This window comes from Littorina saxatilis, linkage group LG7 (assembly GCF_037325665.1).
Source record: "Littorina saxatilis isolate snail1 linkage group LG7, US_GU_Lsax_2.0, whole genome shotgun sequence".
In the NCBI taxonomy this organism is placed as follows: Eukaryota; Metazoa; Mollusca; class Gastropoda; order Littorinimorpha; family Littorinidae; genus Littorina; species Littorina saxatilis.
The window spans coordinates 19,704,229-19,730,326 of record NC_090251.1 but is presented as its reverse complement, the minus strand read 5'-3'; the positions used below and the strand labels follow the sequence as shown (position 1 = coordinate 19,730,326).

Sequence of the window (26,098 nt, the reverse complement as noted above, 5' to 3'; positions counted from 1 at the left end):
TGAGGCATCAGATGGACAGGAAGAAATTGCTATTCACAACACAATGAGTCACGTTCACATAAAATTTGAGCCCGGTCACTTTTATAGTTTCCGAGAAAAGCCCAACGTTAAGTTGTGTGTTGCCGAACAGAAAAGGCTAGTTATCTCCCTTGTTTTTCTGATAACGTTCGTAAAAGGCTACAGATGTAAATACTTTGATGTAAAGAATAATCCTACAAAGTTTCAATCACATCCGATGAACTTTGTCAAAGATATAAAATGTCTAATTTTTCCTTTGACGCTGACCTGTGACCTTGAAAAAGGTCAAAGGTCAACGAAACCATCGTTAAAGTGTAGAGGTCATTGGAGGTCACGACTAAACAAAATATGAGCCCGATCGCTTTGATAGTTTCCGAGAAAAGTCCAACGTTAAGGTGGTGTCTACGGACGGCCGGCCGGCCGGACAGACTAACACTGACCGATTACATAGAGTCACTTTTTCTCAAGTGACTCAAAAAGGGGAGATGTCGAACAACGAGTTTTAAACAAATGAAAATAGGCAGTGTGATTTTGATGTCTGTATTCAAAATGCTTCAATGTGCCTCATTACATATTCAGAGTAAATTGTTTGTGTTGTCAATCAGGATATGCAGCAACAAGAACCTCACGTTTTTTCCATCCTAGCAATGTTTGACTTGCCTTTTTATTTTTAAAACTATTCAGTCAGTACTTAACTGAATGAGTTAATGAGGGCAGGAGAGGGGTGTTTGTCTCCCTAGGTATGTGTGGGAAGCATGACACTGTGCCAGAATGTGGTCAGTTGATTACCACCTCCTTTTGATCAGTTTTCTTTGCCTGGCTCTATGCCTTACAATGATCTTTTTTTTCAAGAACATAACTTATTCAATCAAAAGTGGTTGCATTACCTGTAGGTGTGTTTCTTGTATACAAGGAATGCACCCATGTGCATTTCATGATATTTTTCTCAAATTCTGTTGGTATTTAGACGTGTTATTTTGCTTCACCCTCAAAATAACGTTTTTACTTTAAGTTTGTTGATCTAGAAACGTTCTGACACAAATATTCAATCCAAAGTGCAAAAAATATGGTATTTTTACCTTAGTTATATTGAGTGAACCCTTATCACGACATGCTGTAAGTCATAGAGCAGCTTTCAGACATGGGACTAGACCGAATTTTATCGGAATTCCGATATTTTCCTTAGCTCACAGACCATTCTTGAGATCGATGCAAATTCGTTGAGAAAAAAAAGGGGGGGAGGGGAGGGTGGTGGTATGAACCGTCTGAAGTCAGTGCATTCGCACCCCAGCACTCGCGTGAACCCATAGCAGTATCATGGGTTGCGTTTGATTGGCTGTCGATCTCCGACGATTATCGCCTAGGCCTAATTATTCACCGATGGCGGTTTGCGGGTTGTTTTGATTGGCTGCCGATCTCCAAACGCTGAAGGTGAAAAAGGTAGCATCATGGCGTCTGGATTCCGTATTGTTTTGTCGGCTTTGGAAGCTCTTACGATCGACGACCAAAGTGTCAAAAACAAGTGAAAGCCAACTGGCTGTCAGAAGAAGTGACTGTCATTATCGACAAGAAAGAAAGGCGCCAGCTCATTGGCGACAGTATCGCCAAGATATCCATTCCCGGTCAGGCCGTGTGCACGTGGTGCGACAACGGCCACTGCGTGGTGAAATACGGACTTGGTGGAAAAAAATGTGTTGGTTCTGAAAGTTTTCAAGTTTGTGTGTGTGTGTGTGATTGTTATAAATTACACTTTTGTTTAAAATGCTAAAACATATTATTCTTGTGGTTTTTATAGCTTTTTAAAAAGGCATGATCTAATTTTTTGCTATCAGGAGAGGCCCTAAAATGGCCTTTATAATTCTAACATTCATTTTCCGTCAGGGGGGTGCCTTTGCCCCCCTGAACCCCCTACCGGGGCGTTGCCCCTGGACCCCACCAGGGGCCTATGCGGCCCCTGGACCCCGGCTTACTTTCCTACTTTTGGAACATTTACTGGTCTCATGTCTGAGCTTTGCTGTCAACCTACCGTAACACATTACACCACGATGATATGACCAGCTGTTTAACACATGTTCTACCTCCTGTTGGGTAGTCAAGTAAAGTGTGCCTTTCATCGTGGTGGCTTCGCAGTACTTCAGTCTTATCAAAGTCAAAGTGAAACCGAACTTTACTGAGTAACTTACTGAACATAGGACACAATACTGAGTGTGATCTGATTTCCACCAGGAACGGCACCCAAGTGCATTCCTTGTATAAAGGAAAAACACCTACAGGAAGTACATCCACTTTGGGTCAACTTAGAGTCTTAGAACCCTTCTGCATTACTAAGACTCATCTGATTACTCAGGCCAGTAGAAAATAAATAAATACAACATGTCTCATTTCCCAACAACATTAAGGCAACAAAGTCAGTCAATCTTCAACAATATATTTGCAATTACTTTAATGTCTGCAACAATGAAGATGTCACTAATTGCACATACGTGTTACAGGATTACCCACGATCTGTAAACCCTACTCCAACATCAAATCAGATCAGAATGCAAATTTCAAGATCATGCAACAAAGGGACTAAAGTGCTCATAGCAGAATAATGTGTTTCCTTTGTTTTCAGAGCTTCCATCTCTTTGTTATTTGAGCCTATTGTGTAATCCAAATTTGAAATATTAACACAGCCGAAAGCATATCCAGCTTCCTCAGTTTTGACTTCAAGATGAATTCCTTCTTGCAGAAGCGATCATGTATACCATATACCATGTAAGATCTGCCCAGAATGTTACATATAGAGTAACCTTCTACTTAGACACATACCAAACATCAATAGCCTGGCTGCTTCCTGTGCAGACTGTGGATTTTGTTGTTGAATTAATTTAGCAGATTGACAAAGGTAGCACGAAATAAATTTTGCCAAAATTTGAAATAGCATGAAATTAAAAATGTCAGAAACAAACCAGCTCACACATAAAAAAGCAAGTCAAGTGAAACGAAATTAATACATTTAGTCAATCTGAATGAAATTGAACGCACCACAGTTGTACAAATAGACACTACTCGATAGCTTTGTCAATTACATACCCCGCAGCCGTGCTCATACATTCAAGTACAGAAAGTGACAAGCCAGTGTGCTTTTCTCCATTCTTTTTAACTTGCTGAGATTGTTTTTAATCCAAACATTACATATCTATATGTCTCACGCTTTCCTTCTTTGCCGCCACTAATGCAAGATTGTATGTTACACGTTTCCGAGTATTATTGTATGACAAGAACGGAATCAAACTCGCAATCGTCCCTCCAAAAGCCCAAAAATGCACACATGGCTTTCATTTCTCCCGCTGTAATCGTTTCTTCTCTTTACAAATTCATCAAAACTGAGAATACTGCCTACGGCATACCAGACGACAGTACTGTTTCCATACGCGAAGTTAGCTGCCCTTGGAAAGTGGCTCGCTCATGAGGCCTGTGAGTCTGATTTTAAAAGGACAGAGTTGTGTACAGAGAAGACGAAACAAACCAAAAAGAACAAACATTTCGCGCATGCAGACACAGAAAGACGTCATAAAGAATGCGAGGCTTCAAAAGATACAGACTGTGACGTCATTCACACATACCGAGACGTCATTCATAGTTGTTCGGTCACTTTCGTCAAGGAATTAGATTTCTCCACAATGGCCGACGTGGTTATAGCCTTGTCAAGCTTGAGTACGCAATTGTTGGAATCAGGAAATGATAAAGAGTAAGATGAAATATTTTTTAGATCGATACTACAATGGAAAATTTCAATAGTAAATTTTCATTTGAATAATAGATGTCGAAAAACTACTCAAATTACCTGCCCTTGCAAGGGTGGTAACCAAGCTAAAAACAGACACCATAGCCGTTGCTATGCCCTGTCCCACCTGGTTACCCATAACCCACCGCACACCACGTGAGCGCCGGCATCCGGAATAATCATTCGAGACTTCTCAAAAACCCGTAGGAAATTAAGTAGCGGGGATTAACTATGGGAGGGTATTAACTATGAGAATTGGGTAAGTATATTAATCAAATGAAAATTTACTATTGAAATTTTCCATTAAATTACATATTCTTACCCCAATTCTCATAAATGCAGATTGCTCCTAAAGGTGGAGGGAACTTACTTACTTATGTCCCTGAGAGAACCTGTCCTGCAGAAACTAACGAGGGCAAGGAAATGGCCCCATCAAGTTAAGAGCAGGAGATGTCCAGGAGGTAAAAAATCAACGAACACGTCATCAGACCTCCAAAGAGCTGTTGGCAAAACTTCGCATAGGCGAAAAGAACACCACCAGCGAGAGAAGAACCCCAGGCTCTGGACTCCTGAACACCTGTAAAGGAACAGAGGGAGGACTGAACGCCCCCCCCCCCCCCCGCCCCCCCTGTGTTCAATAAGCAACCACTCATAGGACTGTCCTAACAAAGTAGCAACACCTCTTGTGGGTGTCAATTAAGAGAAGACTCTTTCACCTATAGTGTAAAGAGATAAGAACATGAGCTTTTGGCTCTTAGTTCCAACTGACTGAGCGCAAATTAAAAAAGATTTTAAAACTCTAACCAGACAGTTAGAAAATCCAAATCGCCCGGAGCGAGAATCCTCCCGAGAGGAGGGAATTAAACACCAGAGGAGATTGACCAGGTTTCTGATTCAAGGAAATCTGGCCGAAAAACCGTGAAAAAACGGAACTATACTGAAAGGCATAAATTCTGCAAATAGTGCATTGAACGATTTTGCTCTCAAACGAAAATCAGATTGAACCTGTAATTTGTAGTTGACATCTTGAGTGTCGGAGCAAATGTTTCACGCTGTCAGCGTGCGCTTTGCAGTATTGCTGATCCAGCCACAGCTCACTGTGCTAATAAAGACAATGGGCTGAACGGGAGACAATAACGTAAAAAAGATAGTGTATGGCCCTATAAAATGCAACTGGCTGTTTGGCTGTATCAGATATCGCAATCATGCCACGACTTGATGAAGGAGAGAGACAGCAAGCGATTGGGATGCTTACAGCTGGCCAAAGCATTGAACGTGATGAACACTAAACGTTTTCCGAAATCATTGCGCTTGGACTCAGTCACATTTTTTGAAAAATTGTCATTTCATGATGTTCTATTCAAAATCAATAAAGCGAAGGTTTATAAACACTAAAATGGCCAATAAATAAAATATTCAAACATTGAAAACATTCACCACTGAGTTGATTTTTTGTGATTTTTTAAAGTTCAGTTTGCGGAATTTATGCCTCTCGGTATTTAAGTTCCAAGGCTACATCCTCCGGTAAACCCCAACAACGCATGTGCCTCACTGCCCTCACTGTAGGCTCCCATCCAGACAGAGACGCATCCATGAAGCGGTCTAAGTCAGGGGGGGAACAAAGCTAGGGAAAAGGCCCTGAGCGATCCAATTGGATTCCAGCCACCTACTCGCGTGGAGGAACTCACCCTGGAGGAGGACCCTCTTGTCCCAGACCTGTGAGGCTGAGTCCCAAAGAGACTTGAGGAAAGACTAGAGGGCCAGCGTAGCCATCAATTCCGTCTGACCGAAGATCTTCTTCTTCTTCTTCTTCTTCTGCGTTCGTGGGCTGAAACTCCCACGTACACTCGTGTTTTTTGCACGAGTGGAATTTCACGTGTATGACCGGTTTTTTTTACCCCGCCATTTAGGCAGCCATACGCCGTTTTCGGAGGAAGCATGCTGGGTATTTTCGTGTTTCTATAACCCACTGAACTCTGAGATGGATTACAGGATCTTTTTCGTGCGCACTTGGTCTTGTGCTTGCGTGTACACACGGGGATGTTCGGACACCGAGGATAGTCTGCACACAAAGTTGACTGAGAAATAAATCTCTCGCCGAACGTGGGGACGAACTCACGCTGACAGCGGCCAACTGGATACAAATCCAGCGCGCTACCGACTGAGCTACACCCCCGCCCTGACCGAGGATCAAGGCTAAGGACCTCACAGAGGTCTGCTCTCGTGCCAGTCTGGCAGTGATAAGAGCCTAAAGCCTCTCTATTCCCTCCCGTGAAGGACGAACCTTCCAAGAGACAGTGTCGAATGGCATGCCCGGGTAAAAAAAACTGGGATGGAGACAGCTCAGATTTTGCCTGGTTTACTGAGAACGCCAGGCAAAAAGCCTGGTTCAACACCATCTGAAAGTGCAGCTGGCAAGCTGATTGACTCCCATCTCCCCCCTTTCCCTCGTCGCGATATAACCTTCGTGGTTGAAAACGACGTTAAACACCAAATAAAGAAAGAAAGAAAGCTGATTGACTCTGATAAAAGATCAACCAGTCACCGAGGTCGTCCAGAGACGAATAGCTCTCCGTCTGATCAGAACACCGACTGAATGCCCACCATGGTAACAACTCATGGCCAGCAACAGCCTGTAGGGCAGAGCCCTGAACTGAAAAAACCTGGTGACCCCAGCAGAAACGGAGCCACTTCCTGTCTGCAGGACACATAAGGAAGGCTCGTGTGAGAGCACAGAGGAAAATATCAGCCAAAGCTGATACCTCTAGACCATGTCATCCCACCTCCTCCGGAGAGGAGAGGGAGGAGTCACTGAACGAAACACCCACTTTGTGACCGGGACCGCATCAATGCGCTGCTACTTGTCTATGAAGGAAGGGCAAGACTGAGGCTTCTGAGTAGGTTTTATCAAAACCCCGAAAAAAGCCTGTCCCTTGCTTCCTGTAACCGGTGTGAAATCAAACCCCTTGTAAAAGAAGGAGATCACACCTGGTGAAGACAGTGTGGGCATAAAACATCACTGACGAACTCATCTGCTCGGTGATGACCCTAGCCAGAGTTGCCTGCAGCATGGCTACGGCCCTATCCGAGGCATCCTCCCTAAACCAAAACGAGTCCAGGGAGAAAAAGATGGCTCGTAGGAGAGCACAGAGGAGAGTCTCAGCAAAAGCAGATTACTCTAGACCATGCCGTCCCACCTCCTCCAGAGAGGAGAGGGAGGAGTAACATCACAAAACCCCACGTTCCCTGTGGTCTATTTGTGGAGCCAAGAGACTAGTTCCGGCGGAGCAGAAAAACTAGCCCTTGGCAACGAAAATGTCTGGATCAGATCCTGAGACTTGACATTCCAACCTATCTTCTTCCGCACTAAAAGTGAGAACGAAGCAGCCTGAAACCCAGAAGCCAGCCACTGGCTAGCAGAAGGAGGAGCAGGACCATGCGCATGAAGCAGCGGGAAAGGTGTAGGCTGAAGACCACTACCCTGAGGTGCGGGTCAAGCCAAGAGCTGCGACATGTGGTAGGCAATCACCGGAGACTCGGCAAATCGAAACGATTGCGAGTAAGCCCGCGTAAACCCAAAGTCATCCGCGGAAGAGGGAGGAAGAGAGACACCCTGCTCTGAATCAGCCACCCCATCCGTGAAAAAGTAAGCTGCCACAGCAGCCGCTTTTTGCATAGCAAGCCTACAAGCAGTAGGCAGCGCTACACACTCTCCCTCCTCAACCGAGGAGTCCGAATCCCCACCAGCAGTTGTGTCAAAACACAAAGGAGGGGAGACAGCGCACTAAAACTCCTGCTGATAACACCGCCAAGAGTGAGACTGAAAAGCGTGATCAGTCTCTGCCTGCCAACCCAAACCGCCCACCTGACGTGAGGGGGGAGAGGGGTTGGTAGTTGGCACAGCGCCCTGTGCCGAGGAGGGCGAGTGGGGGTACGAGACAAAGCCAAGACCGGCCAGCCGTACCCCACCCTCTGTGCGAGAGAAGCGTCCCAGTGCTGAGAACCAGTCTGCCTGGTTTGAGCCACGCCGCGCCCCGAGTGGGGAGGGGGGTGGTTCGTCACAGCAGTAACCCCTGGAGGGGGGAAAGACTGAATGAGAGACGCAACCGTAAACGGCCGACCCCCACTCGTCCACATGCTGACGTCCTGTAGCCCACCGTTCACCCACCCCGATGGGGGGGTGACAGATGCTGACTGAGGACAATGACTACTGGCAAGGCGATACTGTAGTCCGAGTCCCCACCATCCGTTGTGCCAGAACACAAAGAATGTGAGACTGGAGAGTTAAGAGCATGTTCTGTCTCCGCCTGCCACCGCCACCGCTCACCTACCCCAAGGGGGTAGAGGAGTAGGCAGCCGGCACAGCACCCTGCCGAGAACAAAGGAGAGCCAAGCTCATTGTTCCCCGACCGCTGTGCGAGATACCCTGCCGAGCAAAGGAGAGCCAAGCTCATTGTTCCCCGACCGCTGTGCGAGAGACTGGCCCCAGCCGCCAAAACCGGTCTGACCAGTTTGAACCAACCCGCGACGAGTGCGGGCAGCTAACACAGCCCCCTGCCCCAAATGGGGCAGAGGAGGAGTATGTAACGTAGCCTGGAAAGGCCGTACGTGGCACCCCCGCTGTGCTGACTGGCTTGAGCCACGCCGCGCCCCAGATGGGGAGGGGGGTGGCTCGTCACAGCAGTAAACCCCTGGAGAGACGGGGTGAGAGACGCAACCGTAAACGGCCGACCCCCACCCGTCCACCTGCTGACGTCCAGTAGCCCCACCGCCCACCCACCCCGAGGGGGGGGGGGGGGGGGGGGGGGTGGCGGTTGCCAGGCAAGGACAATAGAGGCATAGACTGAGAAGACAGTCCAACAGCGCCCACCCGATCCCGCCCAGAGGGCGGGAAAAGGTGGGCCGCCGTCACAGCCCCCACCCGATCCTGCCCTGAGGGCGGGAAAGGGTGGGCCACTGACACAGCCCCCTTCCCCCATTGAGGCAGAGTGGGAACCAGCCCAGGCTGTGACTTACCGTGCCCCCCACCCCCCCCTTCCAAACGGTAAGGGGGCTGCATGCCCGACTCAGCTATGCTAAAAGCAAGGAGAGCGGGCAGAGAGCAGGCCCCCTCTCCCAACGGAGAGAGTGCTCGTGAACAACCCAGTACTACCAGAGGCAGAAAGGGCTGAACCGAACTGGCCATTTGCACCAGACCACGATGCGAAGCTGCCAAGGAGTACGATGCCACAGTGGGCGGGCCGATCGTGCCTGAAACAGCTGAGAAATAAACACATATTTCATCGTTAAGTCCCCCGAAAGTGGAAGACACTGACTGGTTCTCCTTAAGAGGAGAGGAGGGCTGGGAAGAAAAAACGAAACCTTATCCGCACGAACAGCTACTACAAAAGCAGTACTACTCGAAGGGTCGACGACCCGCACAGAGGTTTCTAAAAAGGGCTAACAGCCTTATTCACTTCCTGCCTAGCCCTAAGTTACTGCTTGCTATCGGCCATCTTGTAAATGGCCGAAATCGTAGTCCACCAGAAAAGTAAATTTCTGAAGCGGCTGTAAACAAGCAGCTAACAAACAACAATTCAATTAAAAAAAAAGGGCAGGTCTCACCAAAAGAAAGGCGAACAGGTAAAGGCCCCCCCAAGCCCATAACGTCACAAAGACAAGGGCTAGGGAAAGCCAAGTGAGCAGACGAATTCCGCACGTCTGACGTGTGTCGTCGAAAGTCGAGAACGATTATTCCGGATGCCGGCGCTCACGTGGTGCGCGGTGGGTTATGGGTAACCAGGTGGGACAGGGCATAGCAACGGCTATGGCGTCTGTTTTTAGCTTGGTTACCACCCTTGCAAGGGCAGGTAATTTGAGTAGTTTTTCGACATCTAGCATGTCAGAAGTCAATGCATTTATGAGAATTGGGGTAAACATATGTAATTTCAACTAGAATTTTGATATTTTTAATAATCAAACTTGTCAATTGATTATTAAGCTCCTGAAATGCAATCCCATAGTCTGGCCTTCGTCAAAGACTGCTTGACCAAAATTGCAATAAATTTGATCAAATAATGAGGACGTGACAGTTCTCAACTTTCACAAACAGCTAGATATGACATCATCAAAGACATTTATCGAAAAAAGAAAAAAACTATGTCTGGGGATATCATTTGCAGGAACTCTCATGTAAAGTTTCATGAAGATCGGTTCAGTAGATTCCTCGGAATTGCTCTACACACACACACACACACACACAAACACCACACCCTCGTCCCGATTCCCCATCTATGTTTAAACATTTAGTCCAAACTTGACTAAATGTAAAAAAGCATAAAAGCAGTTACTGTACTTCAATATAACAACTGACAATGCAAAATACTAGTCATAGACACATAAATCATGTCACATTTCATGTGAAAGAGTCATCTGTATGCAAGTAATGTGTTTGTGGTTTGGACACATCTATACTCTGGCATTAACCCCTTCACTGCCCACCCCGTATGTAATACGTGGTCATTTTCGGTTTGTCCTACGCCCATAACCGTATCTCATACGTGGGATTTGTGTCAACAACATTTCAGGACATTTCTGAAAACTAAATGGGAGGTAACCACTGTCCAAGTACTTGTAGGGGTTCTAAACACATTTCTTTCCCATAGACCGTTCGGATAATGCTGTTATACTGTGGCAGTGAAGGGGTTAAAACAAAGGTCTGGTCTGCAGAACTTTGGGGGCTGGCTAACCAGGCTCACTGAAAACATTAACGCCTGTTGACAGGCTTGAAATACACACACAAACCCAGATGGACACACCAGGGTGCTAATATCCTTCTTATAAAAAGGTGAGATAGTGCCCCGTGACACGGCGATCTGTAGGACATTCTTCCTGTTTGCAAGCGTCCTTTGAAAGCAAACTCTTGAGATCATGGGGCGAAGACATGCTGCACATTCCACTTCTTCTGGGACGTTGTCTGAATGCCATCCATTGCCAGTCATTCATGCTTGGCAGCTGTGAAAGCTTCATCCCACAGGCTGCAGTTCATTCCCCAGGTGTTGGGACAGCCATTGAAGTGATGTGGAGGAGCTTGCCTGTGGGTCTGCCTGTTGAGGAGTCAGGGCTTGGTGCTAGGTCTAATGGGGGTGACTGCTTGGTGCAGCTTGGTCACCACGCCGTGCAGCAACTGCTGCAGACTCTCATCTTCACACTCCACGTCCTGAAATAACAAGAAAAGCAAATGCTTACACTCGACTCGCCTTCGTTACCCCCGCCCCTCCCTGAACAACCTTACCCCACCCTTTTAAGACCCCCAACCCCATCCTGAGCTCAGGTAAAATGAGTTCCTTCCCTTCGGGTCTCATTTATCCCTGACAGGATGCCTTTGTTTTCTCCCTCTGGAGAAGAAATCGATTTTTTTTAAAAACATATTTAGAGCTTTTCGTAATGTGTTATTGATATAAGCAGATTCGCGATCGTCGATAATGATTTTTTAGGGTGTTGTGTAATTTTTAAATTACAAAGGGATTGTTATGTAAGACAGTTTTAAGCGAGCTATCTTTCGCGGATGTATTTACTGTGCAAACAACTCTAAATATGGCAAAAGTGTCAGGTGATAATCAACTTTGTCACATGATCATAACAAAATGGCTACGGAGCAGACACCGGTTAAAAGTAGATGTGTCCTTTGTGACAATGAAAAGACCGAGTTCAGCCATAATTATACGATTGTAGGCAAAGTTGGGTGGAAAAACGAACAGCTTGGTGAAATGGTTGAGTCTCTCAGTAGAGAATCTGTTCGTCGAGAGATGAAAGAATCGGCCATTCTGCAATCACTTTCGTCTTTGCTCAGAAACATTGGAGGAAAAATATGGGAGATAACTCTGTAGTCTTGTTTAGATAGATTTCGGCTTTTAGCTCCTTTACTCCGCGTAGTAATGACCCATCCTGTCAGAGAGACTGAGCGAGAGCGTAGACCGATGATTATCAGAATGCCCCAACCTCCGATAAGACATTTTCAAGACCATGTTTTCTAAGATATTCTGTTCATAACCTCTGTAAGTTTACCCCCATTTTAAGACCTTTTATTTTGTAAGGGTTTTGTAGGTCTTAAAAGTAGGATTTCCCTTCCTATGACCCTGGCCGGCGGGCACCCCCCCCCCCCCCCCCCAACAAAAAAAATGCTGTTCCAGCTTCATAAAATGTTGTTCAAGAGATCTCCTTATGTGACCTGTATCAATCTATTTAGTTATTCAACCCTAAGAATAGTTCACATATTCAAACCTGCAGAACTCCCAACCTCCTTTTCACCACCATCACTAAATCAAAAATTGTAGAAATAAATTTTCCTTTGATTAATATACTTACCAACTCACATATAGCAATTTACCTCAGTTTAGTGCTAGGACGCTTGTATGCATCACCTTGGTAACAAGGGAAGCAACCCTAAAAAAAGAACGGCCTTGACCCTTTAGAAGGGCCACGTGACCGGGGCCACTTCCCGTGTGCGTGCGCATAAAGCGCCGCCATGTTATCATTCCCCTTGCAGCAATTTAAAAATCGCCTTTCTTTTTTCTATATATACTGTTCAAAAAAAGAAACGCATAGCTTGTAATATTAAATTGGAGGCTTTTGCTCCCAAAATAACAGAAAATCATAAAGTGTTTACGATAATGACCCCGCTGTGACCCCAAAATGTGACAGGCGTAAACCAAACTAGGGTCATGTTGGCAGATTATCAAATCCTTTAAGCGTTCAAAATTTCAACGCTCTAGCTTCAAAAACGCTTGAAATAACATCAATGTTAGGTTAATTTGAATTGAACATGACCCCCTGTGACCCCAAAACTTGATAAGGGTCAATCAAACTTAGATCAAGTCAGCAGATTGTCAAACCCTAGAAGTGTGCAAGGATTCAAAGCTCTAGCTTCAAAACTATTCGAGATAACCACAACGTTAAGTTTTTATGAAACAAACATGACACCGCTGTGACCCCAAAATTTGATGAGGGTCAACCAAACTGGGGTCACTTCGTGAGATCATCAAACCCTAAAAGTGTGCAAAGTTTCAGAGGTCTAGCTTGAAAAACATCCGAGATAACCTCAATGTAAAGTTTTTGTCTTTTTGTCCACAGACGGACGGCCGGACGGCCAGCTAGACGGACACATATGAATTGTAATACTAATTACTCAGGTGAGTCAAAAATAGCACTCTTGGCACAATCAGACATGCGCCCCGGCAAACAGAAAAGGATGGTACTTCCGTTTGTGTGGTTGTGTGTGTGTGTGCGACACAAGAAAGGGTATAGAAAGCCACGCACCAAGGTGTCAAGGTTGATCACTGCCTGCCTGTCATCCATCCTGACCACCAGACGATCTCGCTGGAACAGCTTGTCGGTGCACTGGGAGCCAAACATCTCTTGCAGAGTTTCCAGCAAACACTCATGGAAGTGAGCTTTATCCACACTCAGTACTGATGGAATGTCTGCAAATACACATTCATTGCATTTTCGGATGCCTGACTGTATTCATCGCACAGTCCATTTTCGGTCTTGCGAAAGTAACAATTGAATGTGTTTTAGTAAAGTACATGTACTAACAAAACCTTAGGCAGAGTACAAAACATGCCTCACAGAAAGAGGCTTGATATGGTTAGAAGTAATTTTTTATCTTAAAGCCCCAGTATGTCTAAAATGGTTTACAGAACGATTTAAATCTTCTCATGAAAAAAGCAGTTCTAACCTTATCGAACACACTTGCAATAGCATTAAATGACACAGTTCGTTTGAATGGCTGTTTAGCTCGCGTAAACCACACACCTATTTTCGTGGTTTATCTAACCCCTGAGCCATCATGAACCCGTGTAATCCACTTTCCTTTTTTTTCACAATTTATTAGTCAGTTTGTGATTTCAATGCGACTTGCTGTATGCAATAGCACAATATTGTGTACCTAAAACGCAACAAACGGCTACGAGTCGCACGAACTGAGTGGTGGCGGTTTACCGTTCAAAGAAATCAAAAATTTTAGTAATAAATTTTTATTTGATTAATATACTTACCCAACTCACATATATAGCAATTTACTTCAGTTTAGTGCTAGAACGCTGTACTACGCATCACCTTGGTAACAAGGGAGGCAACTCTAAAAAAAGAACGACCCTGACCTATAAACAGGACATAGGCTAGACCGAGGCTGCCTTCCTACTTGCGTGCGCATACACTGCGTGGCCATATTGAAATTGAATCATTCTCACTGAAGCGGATAAACCCCTTCTTTTTTTGAGAAAATCTTAATAGCGGGGTAGGAGGGAGGGAATTAACGATGTGAGTTAGGTAAGTATATTAATCAATGAAAATTTATTACTAAAATTTTCAATTAAATTACATATCTTATCCCAACTCACATATAGCAGATTGCTAATGCAGGTGGTGGGATGCTCACTCTATGAGCTAGGCAATAATTTGCCCTGCTGCTACCATTGCTGGTAGCGCATTGGAACTGTCGCGCAGGTAGAGGTTGATAAAGACGTCCTCCGATCGCCAGTAGGCGGAGTCAAGGACTTCAGATAATCTTCCCGATTTTAGCACCTTCTTCTTCTTCTGCGTTCGTGGGCTGAAACTCCCACGTACACTCGTGTTTTTTTGCACGAGTGGAATTTTACGTGTATGACCGTTTTTTACCCCGCCATTTAGGCAGCCATACGCCGTTTTCGGAGGAAGCATGCTGGGTATTTTCGTGTTGCTATAATCCACCGAACTCTGACAGGATCTTTTTCGTGCGCACTTGGTCTTGTGCTTGCGTGTACACACGGGGGTGTTCGGACACCGAGGAGAGTCTGCACACAAAGTTGACTCTGAGAAATAAATCTCTCGCCGAACGTGGGGACGAACTCACGCTGACAGCGGCCAACTGGATACAAATCCAGCGCGCTACCGACTGAGCTACATCCCCGCCCGATTTTAGCACCAACTTAGATATGTCCTTATCTACCTTCGTGTTCAAAGACGATAAGAGTAGCTTTTGCTTGTGATCTTAAACCCCTTGTGTGAGACAGGAAAGAGCATAGTGATCTAACTGGTCAGATTCATAAGACTGGGTCGCCTGCGGTGAGAATCCTATAAAGAGGAAGAACTTAGACCATCAGAGATGGTTGTCCTGGCTTCTGATTCTTGGCTAAGAAGTCTGGCCGGAAACGGAGTGAGATAGAATAATAATAATAATAAAACATTCTTTTATAGCGCTGTTCACGGCCGAATGGCAATCTCATGGTGCTTTACATTAGACATTAAAATTTAACATTTTACATAAAAAGTTCTCTCGTAAGAAATAACATACAAGCATTAAAAACATTTCATAGACAACGACCACTTATAGTTATATAAAATAATCTAGAAAAATTGTTTTTAAAAAGATGAAAAAACCCAAAACACATAAAAAGTCTGACAATAAAACAGAACTCACATAAAAGCGTACAGATCTAAAACAGAACGAAGATGTAACATAGACTGTGGGGCAACAAATTAAACAACTAACAACTAGTCAACAAGCAAACTTATCATTCAGCACATTCACTCACAAGTCACATTACACCACAGACAGCTTCAATGTCCTAATTACTTTGTTCATTTTAGTAAAAGGCAGATTTGTACAGGTGAGTCTTCAGTTTAATCTTAAATGATGGTAGTGAAGGAGACTGGTAGGGGAAGTGAGTTCTAGAGTGTAGGGACTTGATATCTGAATGATCTTTGTCCAGCTGATTTTAGTTCAGCTCTAGGGACTGTGAGGAGCAGCTGGGATGAGGACCTCAGGGACCTAGTTGGAGAGTACTTTGTCAGTTTTGATGACAAGTAAGGAGGGAGGGTGCCATGAAAGTAGTTGAAAGCGAGAGTGCCCAGCTTGTACTGTATTCTCTGTTGCACTGGAAGCCAGTGAAGATGATTCAGCAGTGGCGTAGCATGATCCCTGCGCTTCTTTCTGAGGATTACCTTAGCTGCACTGTTCTGAACTCGTTGAATGCTAGATAGTTGATCAGATGAAATGCCAGCCAAGAGAGAATTGAAGTAGTCAATGCGAGGTGTAACACGTGCACAGACGAGCTGTTTGGCAGCCTTCTTGGTCAAAAAACGCCTGATCTTGGCTACTCTGCGAATCTTCAGGTAGGATGTACTGCAAATGTGACTCACTATCGTTGTTCAGTTTCAGTTTGTTGCACAGCATCCAATCTTTTACTTTCTCTACACACTGCTCAAGCTTGTCTGTGAGAATACTGTCTTTTTCTGGTATTTCAGAACCTCTGAGCTGCGTATCGTCAGCAAACTTGTGGTAATCACAGCTTTGTTCTTTCATGATGCTTGACATTGGTTGAGTGTATAGACTAACAAAACAGGCCCCAACACTGATCCTTGTGGAACACCGTACTGAAGGAGCGCAGGCTTTGATTTCCTGCCGTCAATGACAACTGACTGGAATCTGTCTTCCATGTATGAATCAAACCATTTCAATGCAGTTGCAGTGATTCCAAAAGTATCCTCTAATCTTTTCAGCAGAATCTTGTGGTCAATTGTATCGAAAGCAGCTGACAAATCCAGTAAGGAAAGGACTGACACTTTACCGTTGTCTGCATCATCAAGCAAATCACTGGTGACATCCACAGAGATATAGAATAGAGCCACCAAGTGCTATTCTGGCAGCGGAAACCATTGCAGCAACGACCAGCTGCCTGGCCGCCATTTCGCTGTGCCCATCCCACAGCCTGGCCAGTGTACATTCCAGTGGTTTTGTAGCACTCTGGGCATCTTATCTCTGTTGGTTGATAAGAATCAGCTGGAATTATGTTTTTGTGTATTTGTGTAATGAAGAAACTATTCAGAAAATATGTAACGGTCTGCTTGTGGGGGTATCTGGTGGATGGAAGGGGGAGAAATAATATATCTTACCGCATACTAAATGTAAACTATGTACGCGTTGCTTCATAAGTTACGAAGATAAAACAAAACGGGCTCTCACACACACACACAAACACACGAACACAAACACACACAGTGACACACACACACACTCACACACTCACTGACACACACACACACACACACACACACACACACACACACACACACACTCACACACTCACACACTCACTGACACACTGACACACACATGCCCTTTATACACACACACACATAATGCTCATCTCAGGCAACAGTTATTACCGAATACTTCCACCAGCAGTGATGAAATAAGAGTCAGTTCTCTGTTTACTGACAGCGACATCCAAAGGCAATTGGCAAAATATGTGTACGATTGTTTTCAGCTACTCAGATGCAATGCGTCTTCCGACTGTCCTCAATAACTTATGCTCATCTTCAGGTCCTCTTTGTTCACCCTGTTCCACTTGGTTTTGTATTACATGTATGTTATGTTATATTCGAAAATTTTTAATTAAATTTTCATTTGATTAATATACTTACCCGAATCACATGATTAGCATTGACACACTTCGAGATGCCTAGGTCTGATAAAAGCTACCCGTCTAGGTATAAGGGAAGCAACCCCAACTAAAAAAGTGACAGCACCATGGTACTTGCCACACTAGGTTGCCTCCCCTTAGGGTGAGCTACGTCACCATTGGTGCCTACCACGTGATAACCAATCAATCGACTTATAGAATACTAAGAAACTATAAAGCGGGGCAGGCGGGAGGGAATTACCCTAATTAAAAATTTTCGATTAAATTACATATTCTTACTCCGAATCACATGATTAGCAGATAACTCCAACAAGGTGGTGGGTAAGATCAAAAAAGTTCAAACTCACTCTTAAGTTCTGGAGAGACATCCTCCAGCTGCCACCAAGGCAGTAATGGACCGAGATCCATCCTGACAGACGGCAGCAATGTCTCCCTACGAAAACTGATAAAGACAAAATCCGAGCGCCAGTAAGCTGTGCGCAGGACATCATCCAACCTCCTTGACCGTAAAACGGCCAAGGAGGAGGCCCAGGCCCTGGAAAATGAGCTCGGGCCGAGCCGAGGGGAAAGATAGCAGATAGCTACGACAAGGCGGAGGGAAAGAAAATCCCTTGCCAAAAACTGGCCCACTGCCAAAAGTCAGGAAAGGACCCCGTGAGAAAGAAACATCTAACTCACTCCAAAACCCTTGCCAGGAACTGGCCCACTGCCAAATGACAGAAAAAGGACCGAGAACCATCCTGATTGACAGCCGCGATGTCTCTCAGGCAAAAAATGCGAAAGACAACATCAGAGAGCCAGTAAGCTATGCCCAGCACTTCTTCCAATCTCCTGAACCGTAAAACAGTCCAGAAAAAGACCCAAGCCTTGAATAAACCCGAGCCGAGTAGAGGGAAAGACAAGCTGACCCCCCCCCCCCCCCCCCCCTTTCTATTGGAAGGAAATGCTAATGGCCTGGAAATGATCCGTGCGTAAGGTTGACGCTCAGCCCTGAAAAGGACCAACCCTCACGGTGACCGTAAGGCAACCATGCCCAAGTATGAACCCTTGGGATGGAGTAAGGCCCGAAAGGCCTTTGGGATAACAGTCAGCTCCAGAAGAGTGACCAATCTCCGAAAAAGAGAAAGAGAGAGACACCTGAGTACCAGGTACCAGAGTCCAACTCAATGAGAAAATCTCAAAAGGAGACGGTCACCAGTCGTCCTCTGACAGTCCCTGCGAAAGCAGAGAGAGGGGTAAAAAGAGGAAGCAGCGACCTATGATAGTGCGTAAGCACCGGAAATGCGGAAACCGCAGTGGCCAAAGCTTGATGTGACCGGTGACCCTAAACAAAATGACGAAAAGTCAGAGTGTTCGCAGAGCAGTCTGCTTGTAGGTAATTGAATGAAAATCAAAAACCTAAACCAGAAAACAAGACTGGAAAGGAAAAACGGAAAACCGTGAAACCAACCAGCCAAAAGACTCCCTGAACAAGAGTTCTCAGGGAAAAGGGCCCGAAGTAAAATTCGCGGCAGACCAAACCCAGAAAAATTCCTGAGTTTAGCTGAAAAGCCAAACGCGTCTGATTACCTCAAAACTGAGAGTCAGACACGGAGAACAACAGGCAAACGTCAGAAATAGTTGCATGTGGAAGAAGGGTGACCGTAACAGGCAACCCAACCCGCCGGAAGTCGACCCGACTTGCCTCATGCCAGGATGAGGGAGAAGAGGAAGAGGCAAATTCTAAAGACACGGAGACCGTAGTCGCCCATGCCAGGCAAGAGACTATTACACAGGCTAAGGCTGAGAGCCAAGACGCCCGTAGGCCGGCCATAAAAGATGCTGGACTAAAAGCCCGCACCAAGAGAACCGGAACATTAACTAGACCTCTGCCGAAAGGAGAGGAGTAGCCAAAAAAGCTGAGAAAGGTGATAGGCCACAAGAATGACTCCTCACCGTGCAGTGCCAAAAAACAATGCACCCTCAGAAAAATCTGAATGTTACTTCCGAGGCCAACTCAAGCAAACTTTAAGTTTGGACGAAACACCAGAACTCGTCCGATCGCTAGAGAAAGACAGAGTCAGACTCGGCGAAAGACAAACTAGGACCAAGACCATAAGAGAAAGCAACAACCACCACCGCCAACGGATGGAATGGCTGTTGCACCAGCCGAGGCTAAAAAACCCGGATGCCCTAAGGCCGGCTGTTGTTCCAAAAAACACAGACTATAACGTATGTGAAAGAAAGAACCTCTCCGATCCACCTGAGCTGCGGACTTAGCCTGAAAGGGCTGAGTCTGCCAAAAGAAGAGACCTGAAGGTCCCTACAAGTCTCTAACTCCTACCTCCTGGCCTCCAAGGCCAGGAGGCCGAAGAGAGACCCATCCCCCAAGGGTGAAGAACTAAGGGTGTCTCTCGTTCATGAAACAAGGAATGGACGAGGAACAAGTCCCGTCTGTACATGACCGCATGGACCTTGTGCAGAGAGGAAGACCTCCTCCGTTCTAAATTCACCCTAGCAAAGGTGGAGAAAGCATCCCCTGCGTCCTGCTCTTTACTGAGTGTAAAGGGCGCCAAGGACTCCGTAAAGGAGTGTCTCCGAAATGGAAGCAAGTTCCAAAGTCTGCCCACTTCCTCCGAGGGGAAGAGAGTCTGCTCAGAGAGCAGGAGACTCGAACGTTCCCCAAATAAGAAGTTCCGGTGTGACCTGCAAAGGTGCACGCGAAAGGGCAAAAGACGACAGCAAATTCCGGGACGTCTTGGGCAAAGGCAACTTCCTCTAAGCCGCTAATGTGCCGAAATAAGAAGCCTGCGCAGAAGAGGCAAACCAGACCCGCGCCAGTTCCATGGCTGGCCGTGAGGACAGCAAAGAAACCGGAACTAGAGGCAGCCGCTGCCAGAAGACAAGGGTTTGGCAAAGATGGGAGAGAGTTGAAAGGCCACCAAAGGCGACACCCTAAAACAGAAGTAGCCCTCCCTCTCTCTCGCCGACTGGGAACCAGTCCTCATCAAAAAAGCATCTGCAGAAGCAGTTTCGAAGAATAAACCCCTTCCGGACAAAATCTGGAAGAGACTTCAGCCGCCGCTTCAAGAGCCACCTTGAAGCGGGAAGACAACCCCTAGAGCGTCTGCTAACCAACAACCGACCGAGAGTCCGACGTGGAAAGCGAAGGGGCTGGCTCAAAGCCATAAGAGCCCGAGAAAGGACGCTGAGCGGGGGAGGCCGGAGCCTGAAGCCCCTTTCCTGCCGGTAAACGACCCAACCCCACCACCTGACTAAGAGGAGGATGGGAGGCATCGAAAACCGAAGGCCAGGGAGTGAGGAGATCAGCCGAACCCACCACCAAAGTGTGTGGCAGCTGCTGGCTCACCTGAGGTCGGAGGCCCGTATGCCCGAAGGGCAAACCGTGTCCAACGTTCCCTGACGATCCAGAGGAAGCGGCAGGAAATGAACCGGAAAATCCGTGCAGAGTCGGAAGTGCAGCTGAAACAGCGGCGCTATGCCAGATCTGTTGCTGCACAGAGTGAGGGCTGAAGCCCGGAAACCCGTAGATATGACCTTGAGTCAAACCGAAAGTGACAGTAGCCTGTGCACTCGAGGAATGACCTGTATGACCTTCAGTCAAACCGGAAGTGACAGTAGCTTGTGCACTCGAGGAATGACCTGTATGACCTTGAGTCACCGGAACTGACAGTAGCCTGTGCACTCGAGGAATGACCTGTATGACCTTGATTCAAACCGGAAGTGACAGTAGCCTGTGCACCCGAGGAATGACCTGTATGACCTTCAGTCGAACCGGAAGTGACAGTAGCCTGTGCACTCGAGGAATGACCTGTATGACCTCGAGTCAAACCAGAAGTGACAGTAGCCTGTGCACTCGAGGAATGACCTGTATGACCTTGATTCAAACCGGAAGTGACAGTAGCCTGTGCACCCGAGGAATGACCTGTATGACCTTCAGTCAAACCGGAAGTGACAGTAGCCTGTGCACTCGAGGAATGACCTGTATGACCTTGAGTCAAACCGGAAGTGACAGTAGCCTGTGCACTCAAGGAATGACCTGTATGACCTTGAGTCAAACACCTTTTACTTCCGGCCGAAGCCGGAAGCAGCTGCCGCGGACGACTGCTGACGTAAGTCGAAGCTCGAACCGGACGTGACAGTAGTCTGTGCACTAGCCGGTGAACCTCTTACTTCCGGCCAAAGCTGGAAGCAGCTGTCGCGGACGACTGCTGACGTAAGTCGAAGCTCGACCGGACGTGACAGTAGCCTGTGCACTAGCCGGTGAACCTCTGCTTCCGGGAACCGGAAGAGCAGCTGCCGTAAACGGCTGCTGCAGACACCAACCTTGCTGTGACCGGATCCCCGGAGGGACATGCACTGTTGCGCTACCGCAAGTGGAAGGCAACAAATGCCGGCCAGGAAGAGAAGAAGAAGGTCCCCACAGGGACAGTCCTGAATCGTCACGGCGGCCAGCGGCCTGGTCAAGAGAAGACCCAGAGTCTGAAAGCACAGGCATCAAAAAGACGCCAAGGAGAGTACATCCCCTAAACCCCAGGCGAGGGGCAGAGCTGCGACGATGTCCACCCGCGGCATAGCCTCATGAACGAGGGTACCTATCTCTGGAAATAAAAAAGAGATAAGAGTAGGCCCCAGAGCACTAGACTCTGAAGCCGAAACAGTCGTCAAAAAATACCGTGAAACTACCTCCGCTGCCGATGCTAAAGCATGGGTAAGCTTGGATGGTAGCCGGAAATTGGTGTCTTCTTCCTGAGCGGAAGCACCGTAATCCGAACCGTAGTCCTGGTGAAGCATTAACCGGAAGACGCCCGCATTGGGGAGCTTGTATGGTAACCAGAAGTTGGTGTCTTCTTCTTCTTGAGCGGAAGCACCAAAATCCGAACCATAGTAAAAGTGGCACTGTGTCAGTATGATTGCCAGATTGCAGTCGACCGACTCTGGCCATTTCGTAGGCAACCGAGGGAGATTCACGGAAACGAAACGACCGTGTTTCCTCCATAGCTGAGCGGAAGTCGCCCAAGGCCGAAGGTGGTGGGACGGACAAGCTTGCCGAAGCGACCACCCCTTCCTCAAAATACCTTGAAGCAACTTCCGCTGCTAATGCCAAAGCATAAGGTAGCTTGGATGGTAATCGAAAGTTGGTGTCTTCTTCTTGAGCGGAAGCACCGAACTCCGAACCATAGTCCTGCACGTTAGTGCATTCCGGAAATCCGCTACCACACTGACTGTTATAGTCTGGTGAAGAGTTAACCGGAAGGGAAGACACCCGCGGGATTCCAGACCTGTGTGATGCCTCCCTAAGGACTGCTTCAGGGCGGAAGTGGGGAACGCTGTGCCACACCTGCCTCGTTCTCGGAGGTGGTGGGCGGTAGCGAATCTCCCCTTTGGTCAAAGACCAAACGCGCATTTGGGTCCCTACCCTGCACCATCCGCCCGCGCTCGCGGAATGAAGTAGCCAGGGCATCGGAACTTTCTCTCTCTGCCCGGCAATCGGGTGGAGGTACTCTCTCCAAATGACGCACTCCACTTTGGCCGGAGAACCCGGTTACTAGTGAAGTATAAATACCTTGTGAATGGTAGGAACGACCAGAAGAAGAGGCACGGGGTTGACGAGGAAAACCACCGTCACCATCAACTTGCGAGAGAGTCTCTGACTCCAGCCGGAAAAGTGAGAAACTCAGTCCGAGTGGAAGAGAGGTCCGCTGAAAGCTAATTAATCTGCGCATACAAAGAGAGAAGCAAAGCTGAAACGTCAAGTGTGTCGCTAGCTGCGCTAGTAGTAGCAGACACCTTCTCCTAAGACAGAGAAGGCATGGCGGGTGACTTTGGCAAATCAATTACAACGTCAAAAGATTTCCTAGAAGAAAGTTCCGAAACCTTAACAACCGCCTGACTGGAAGAACCTTTTGCTTTCCTAGGAGGTTTCTTAGAACCTGCTTAAAACCGGCCTTCTTTTTGCCACTGTTCGACAAGACAGCAGTTAGTCTATAAACATTTTATGTAAACGAGACCAACTGTGGCAAACCAACATTAACAGAAAAAGTTTGGAAAGAGCTCACCCAAAACACAGAATGTGAGCAGAAGAACGTGAAGACGAAAACCAAGGTGAAGTCTGTCTAAAGCTAGAAGCAGACAGAAAGCTGAAAAGCCTGAGCGTAGCTGAAAACGCGTCCACGGCATGCGGTCGCTGGAAGTGGAATGATTCAATATGGCCGCGCAGTGTATGCGCACGCAAGTAGGAAGGCAGCCTCGGTCTGGCCTATGTCAGGGTCGTTCTTTTTTTAGAGTTGCCTCCCTTGTTACCAAGGTGATGCGTAGTACAGCAATCTAGCACTAAATTGAAGTAAATTGCTATAATTATGTGAGTTGGGATAAGATATGTAATTTAATCTGGCGATATGCAGAACATTCGTCTGCTACAAGAGCCACGTTTTGCGGGACACATTTCCGGGGTACAGTAAAACCTGCGAGCAAAGGACGCTCTTGGGGAGCCTTGCCACTGTCCTTTGTAGCAAGGTGTCCTTTCTTATGAATATGAATGCGCCAACATGTTTTTGGAAAAAAAAACCACCAACAGTCACTGATTCTTTTTTGCCACAGTGATTATTAAAACTCACAGTTTTGAAGCCCTCAAGTTTTTTTGTTTGTGTTTTTTTGTTCAAAGAAAAGGAGAGAGAGAGAGAGAGAGAGAGAGAGAGAGAGAGAGAGAGAGAGAGAGAGAGAGAGAGAGAGAGAGAGAGAGAGAGAGAGAGAGAGAGGTGCAATCGGTTTCTTTTCTGAAGCAATGGGCCATTCACTGTAAGATTCTTTGATCGAGCTGTTGAAAACCACTCGAAGAGTTCTTCGTTCAACTCATCATAGGTTGTTTTTCTTCTCTTAACACATTTTGCCGTCGATCTGGCACCGGATTCCCACTGACTGAGAATTTGTGTTCGATCAGCTTTTATGTTGGAAATTTGAGTTTTTCCGCAATTCAGCTCATCAGCAACTTTTCGAACAGTCTTTATGACATCGACTCTCTCTTCTAAAGTCACAATTTTTCGTTTTGGCATGATGAGACGAAGACGAAGGATGAGACGAAGATGCATCACAGTACAGAAAGTAGAAACCCGAAATGTTTGTGAGTTCACGGCATCGACCAATGAGCGTGCACCATACAAAAATCAACTTCTTTCAAGTGCTCTCATTGGCTTACAAAATAAGCTTCTCGCGCGTTCACATCGCCAGCGAGATTGTATTTGCAGAACCAAGATGGCGGACCAGCGTCTGCTAAAAGCTGTCTGCTTCAAAGGTTTGTCCGTTGTTGACAAGTAACGAACCCAATCGGGACCAAAAAAGGGTGTCCGCGTCCGCGCCTTTGAGGTGTTCGCTCTTTTAAGGTGTTTTTGAGAGTAAAATACATCCGTCCTCACTTGAATTGTCCGTTATGCTAAGGTGTCCGCCGAAATAAGGGTCCGCTAGATGCAGGACTTGCAGGTTTTACTGTATCTTTTTTTTAACTTTCAAAACTTCGAGTTATACTGATCTTGTCTTGATAAAAAAAGAATTCTTTTTTGATTTAAGAACGTTTGTGTAAGAAGCTGTCAATTTTATATTTAGATTTTAAAAGTTAGGTCTAGCACCAAAACGCGCCGCCCGATTGTCTGATCAGACAATCCGGCTCGCCACGCAAAAATAAATTCTTTGAAAATTGCTCGCTCTTTACGTAGGGCACCTAGGATGTTCTCAAGCAGTGAGTGTTCAAACGAAAGGGTGTTTGTACTGTGTGTAAAAAAGCCTGACAGTGTCTGTGATGGTTTACGGGAGGCTTACTGTGCCTTTAAGGTACAGTCCTTTTTGTTTAGGCCTATCATCTCAGATTTACCAGGCTTTTGCATGGGATAAGACCATCCCTGCACTTGAACATATACCTCAAATCAACATTCTGACAGCTTCCTGTGCAGAGTAGGGATTTCTTTTGACGAATTAATTTTTCAGATCGCCACAACTCTGTTAAGAAATTAATTATAAAAATATTCCCACTATGCACAGAAAGCACCAAGGCTACTGATTTTTGTGGATGTGTCCAAATGGGGGGATGGTCAGATCGCATGTAAAAGCCTGGCAAAATCTGGGAGGGTGAGCCAATTTGTTTACATGAGGATTGAGTAGAGGTGGCACAGAACTTTTTCTTTTTTAAAAGGCTTCAGTTTTATTTTCAAGAAAAGATCATTGCTAACAAAATTTATAAAGCTCTTTGGGGGTAATATTAGTCCCCAAGAACAACAAAGATGGAATTGTAAAATATGTTTCATTTCAATCTGAACAGATCCCGCACCACCTGATGATAGAGAAATGTCTTCATGTTTATGATTTTTGTGTGTTCCAAATGGGAATATAGACACACAGAATTTTTTTTTAAAAGGCAGCTTTTCAAACTTTGAGAGAATTTTTAAAATCACTCCTCTGTTATTCATAGAAAGGAGGTAAACTAACACTGTATTTCTCTGGGATGGCAGTCTGCTGTTTAAAAACGATTCTGAGAAAACTGTCTTAAGTTTTGTCAGTGATGTCAATCAAATGTTATAAATCTTTTAAAATCAGCACTTTGATCGCTTCTTTCTCTTTTCCTTTACCATATCATACTCTCTTTTGCTTCACTTTTATTTCCTTTTCCACTAAAGTTAGAAAAAGGGTGTAGTTCGAAGCACACGAATAAAAAAAGAAAAAAAGGTTAGTTTATGGAACGTTTGATTGTAGACACAATGAAACGTTCACGAGTACGTCAATCTTTGCAGTGGACAAACATAAAGTAATTATGAGATAAATGAAAAAAACGTATCTGAGTAGGCATTGATTTCAACCTCGAGATGGCAATCAGCAAAAG

General features: G+C 46.1%; 1 protein-coding gene across 1 annotated transcript in view; it reads right to left on the bottom strand.

The window, feature by feature from the left end:
- Positions 1-8,585: 8,585 nt before the first annotated feature.
- LOC138970870 (cleavage and polyadenylation specificity factor subunit 3-like) overlaps positions 8,586-26,098 on the bottom strand; it is a 96,708-nt gene continuing 79,195 nt past the window's right edge. Inside the window, exons 15-16 of the mRNA XM_070343437.1 lie at positions 13,085-13,248; positions 8,586-10,985 (exon numbers count right to left, since the gene is read on the bottom strand). Of these exons, the coding sequence (XP_070199538.1) occupies positions 10,884-10,985; positions 13,085-13,248 (266 nt within the window). The 3' untranslated portion in view covers positions 8,586-10,883. The remainder of the gene's footprint in view (positions 10,986-13,084; positions 13,249-26,098) is intronic.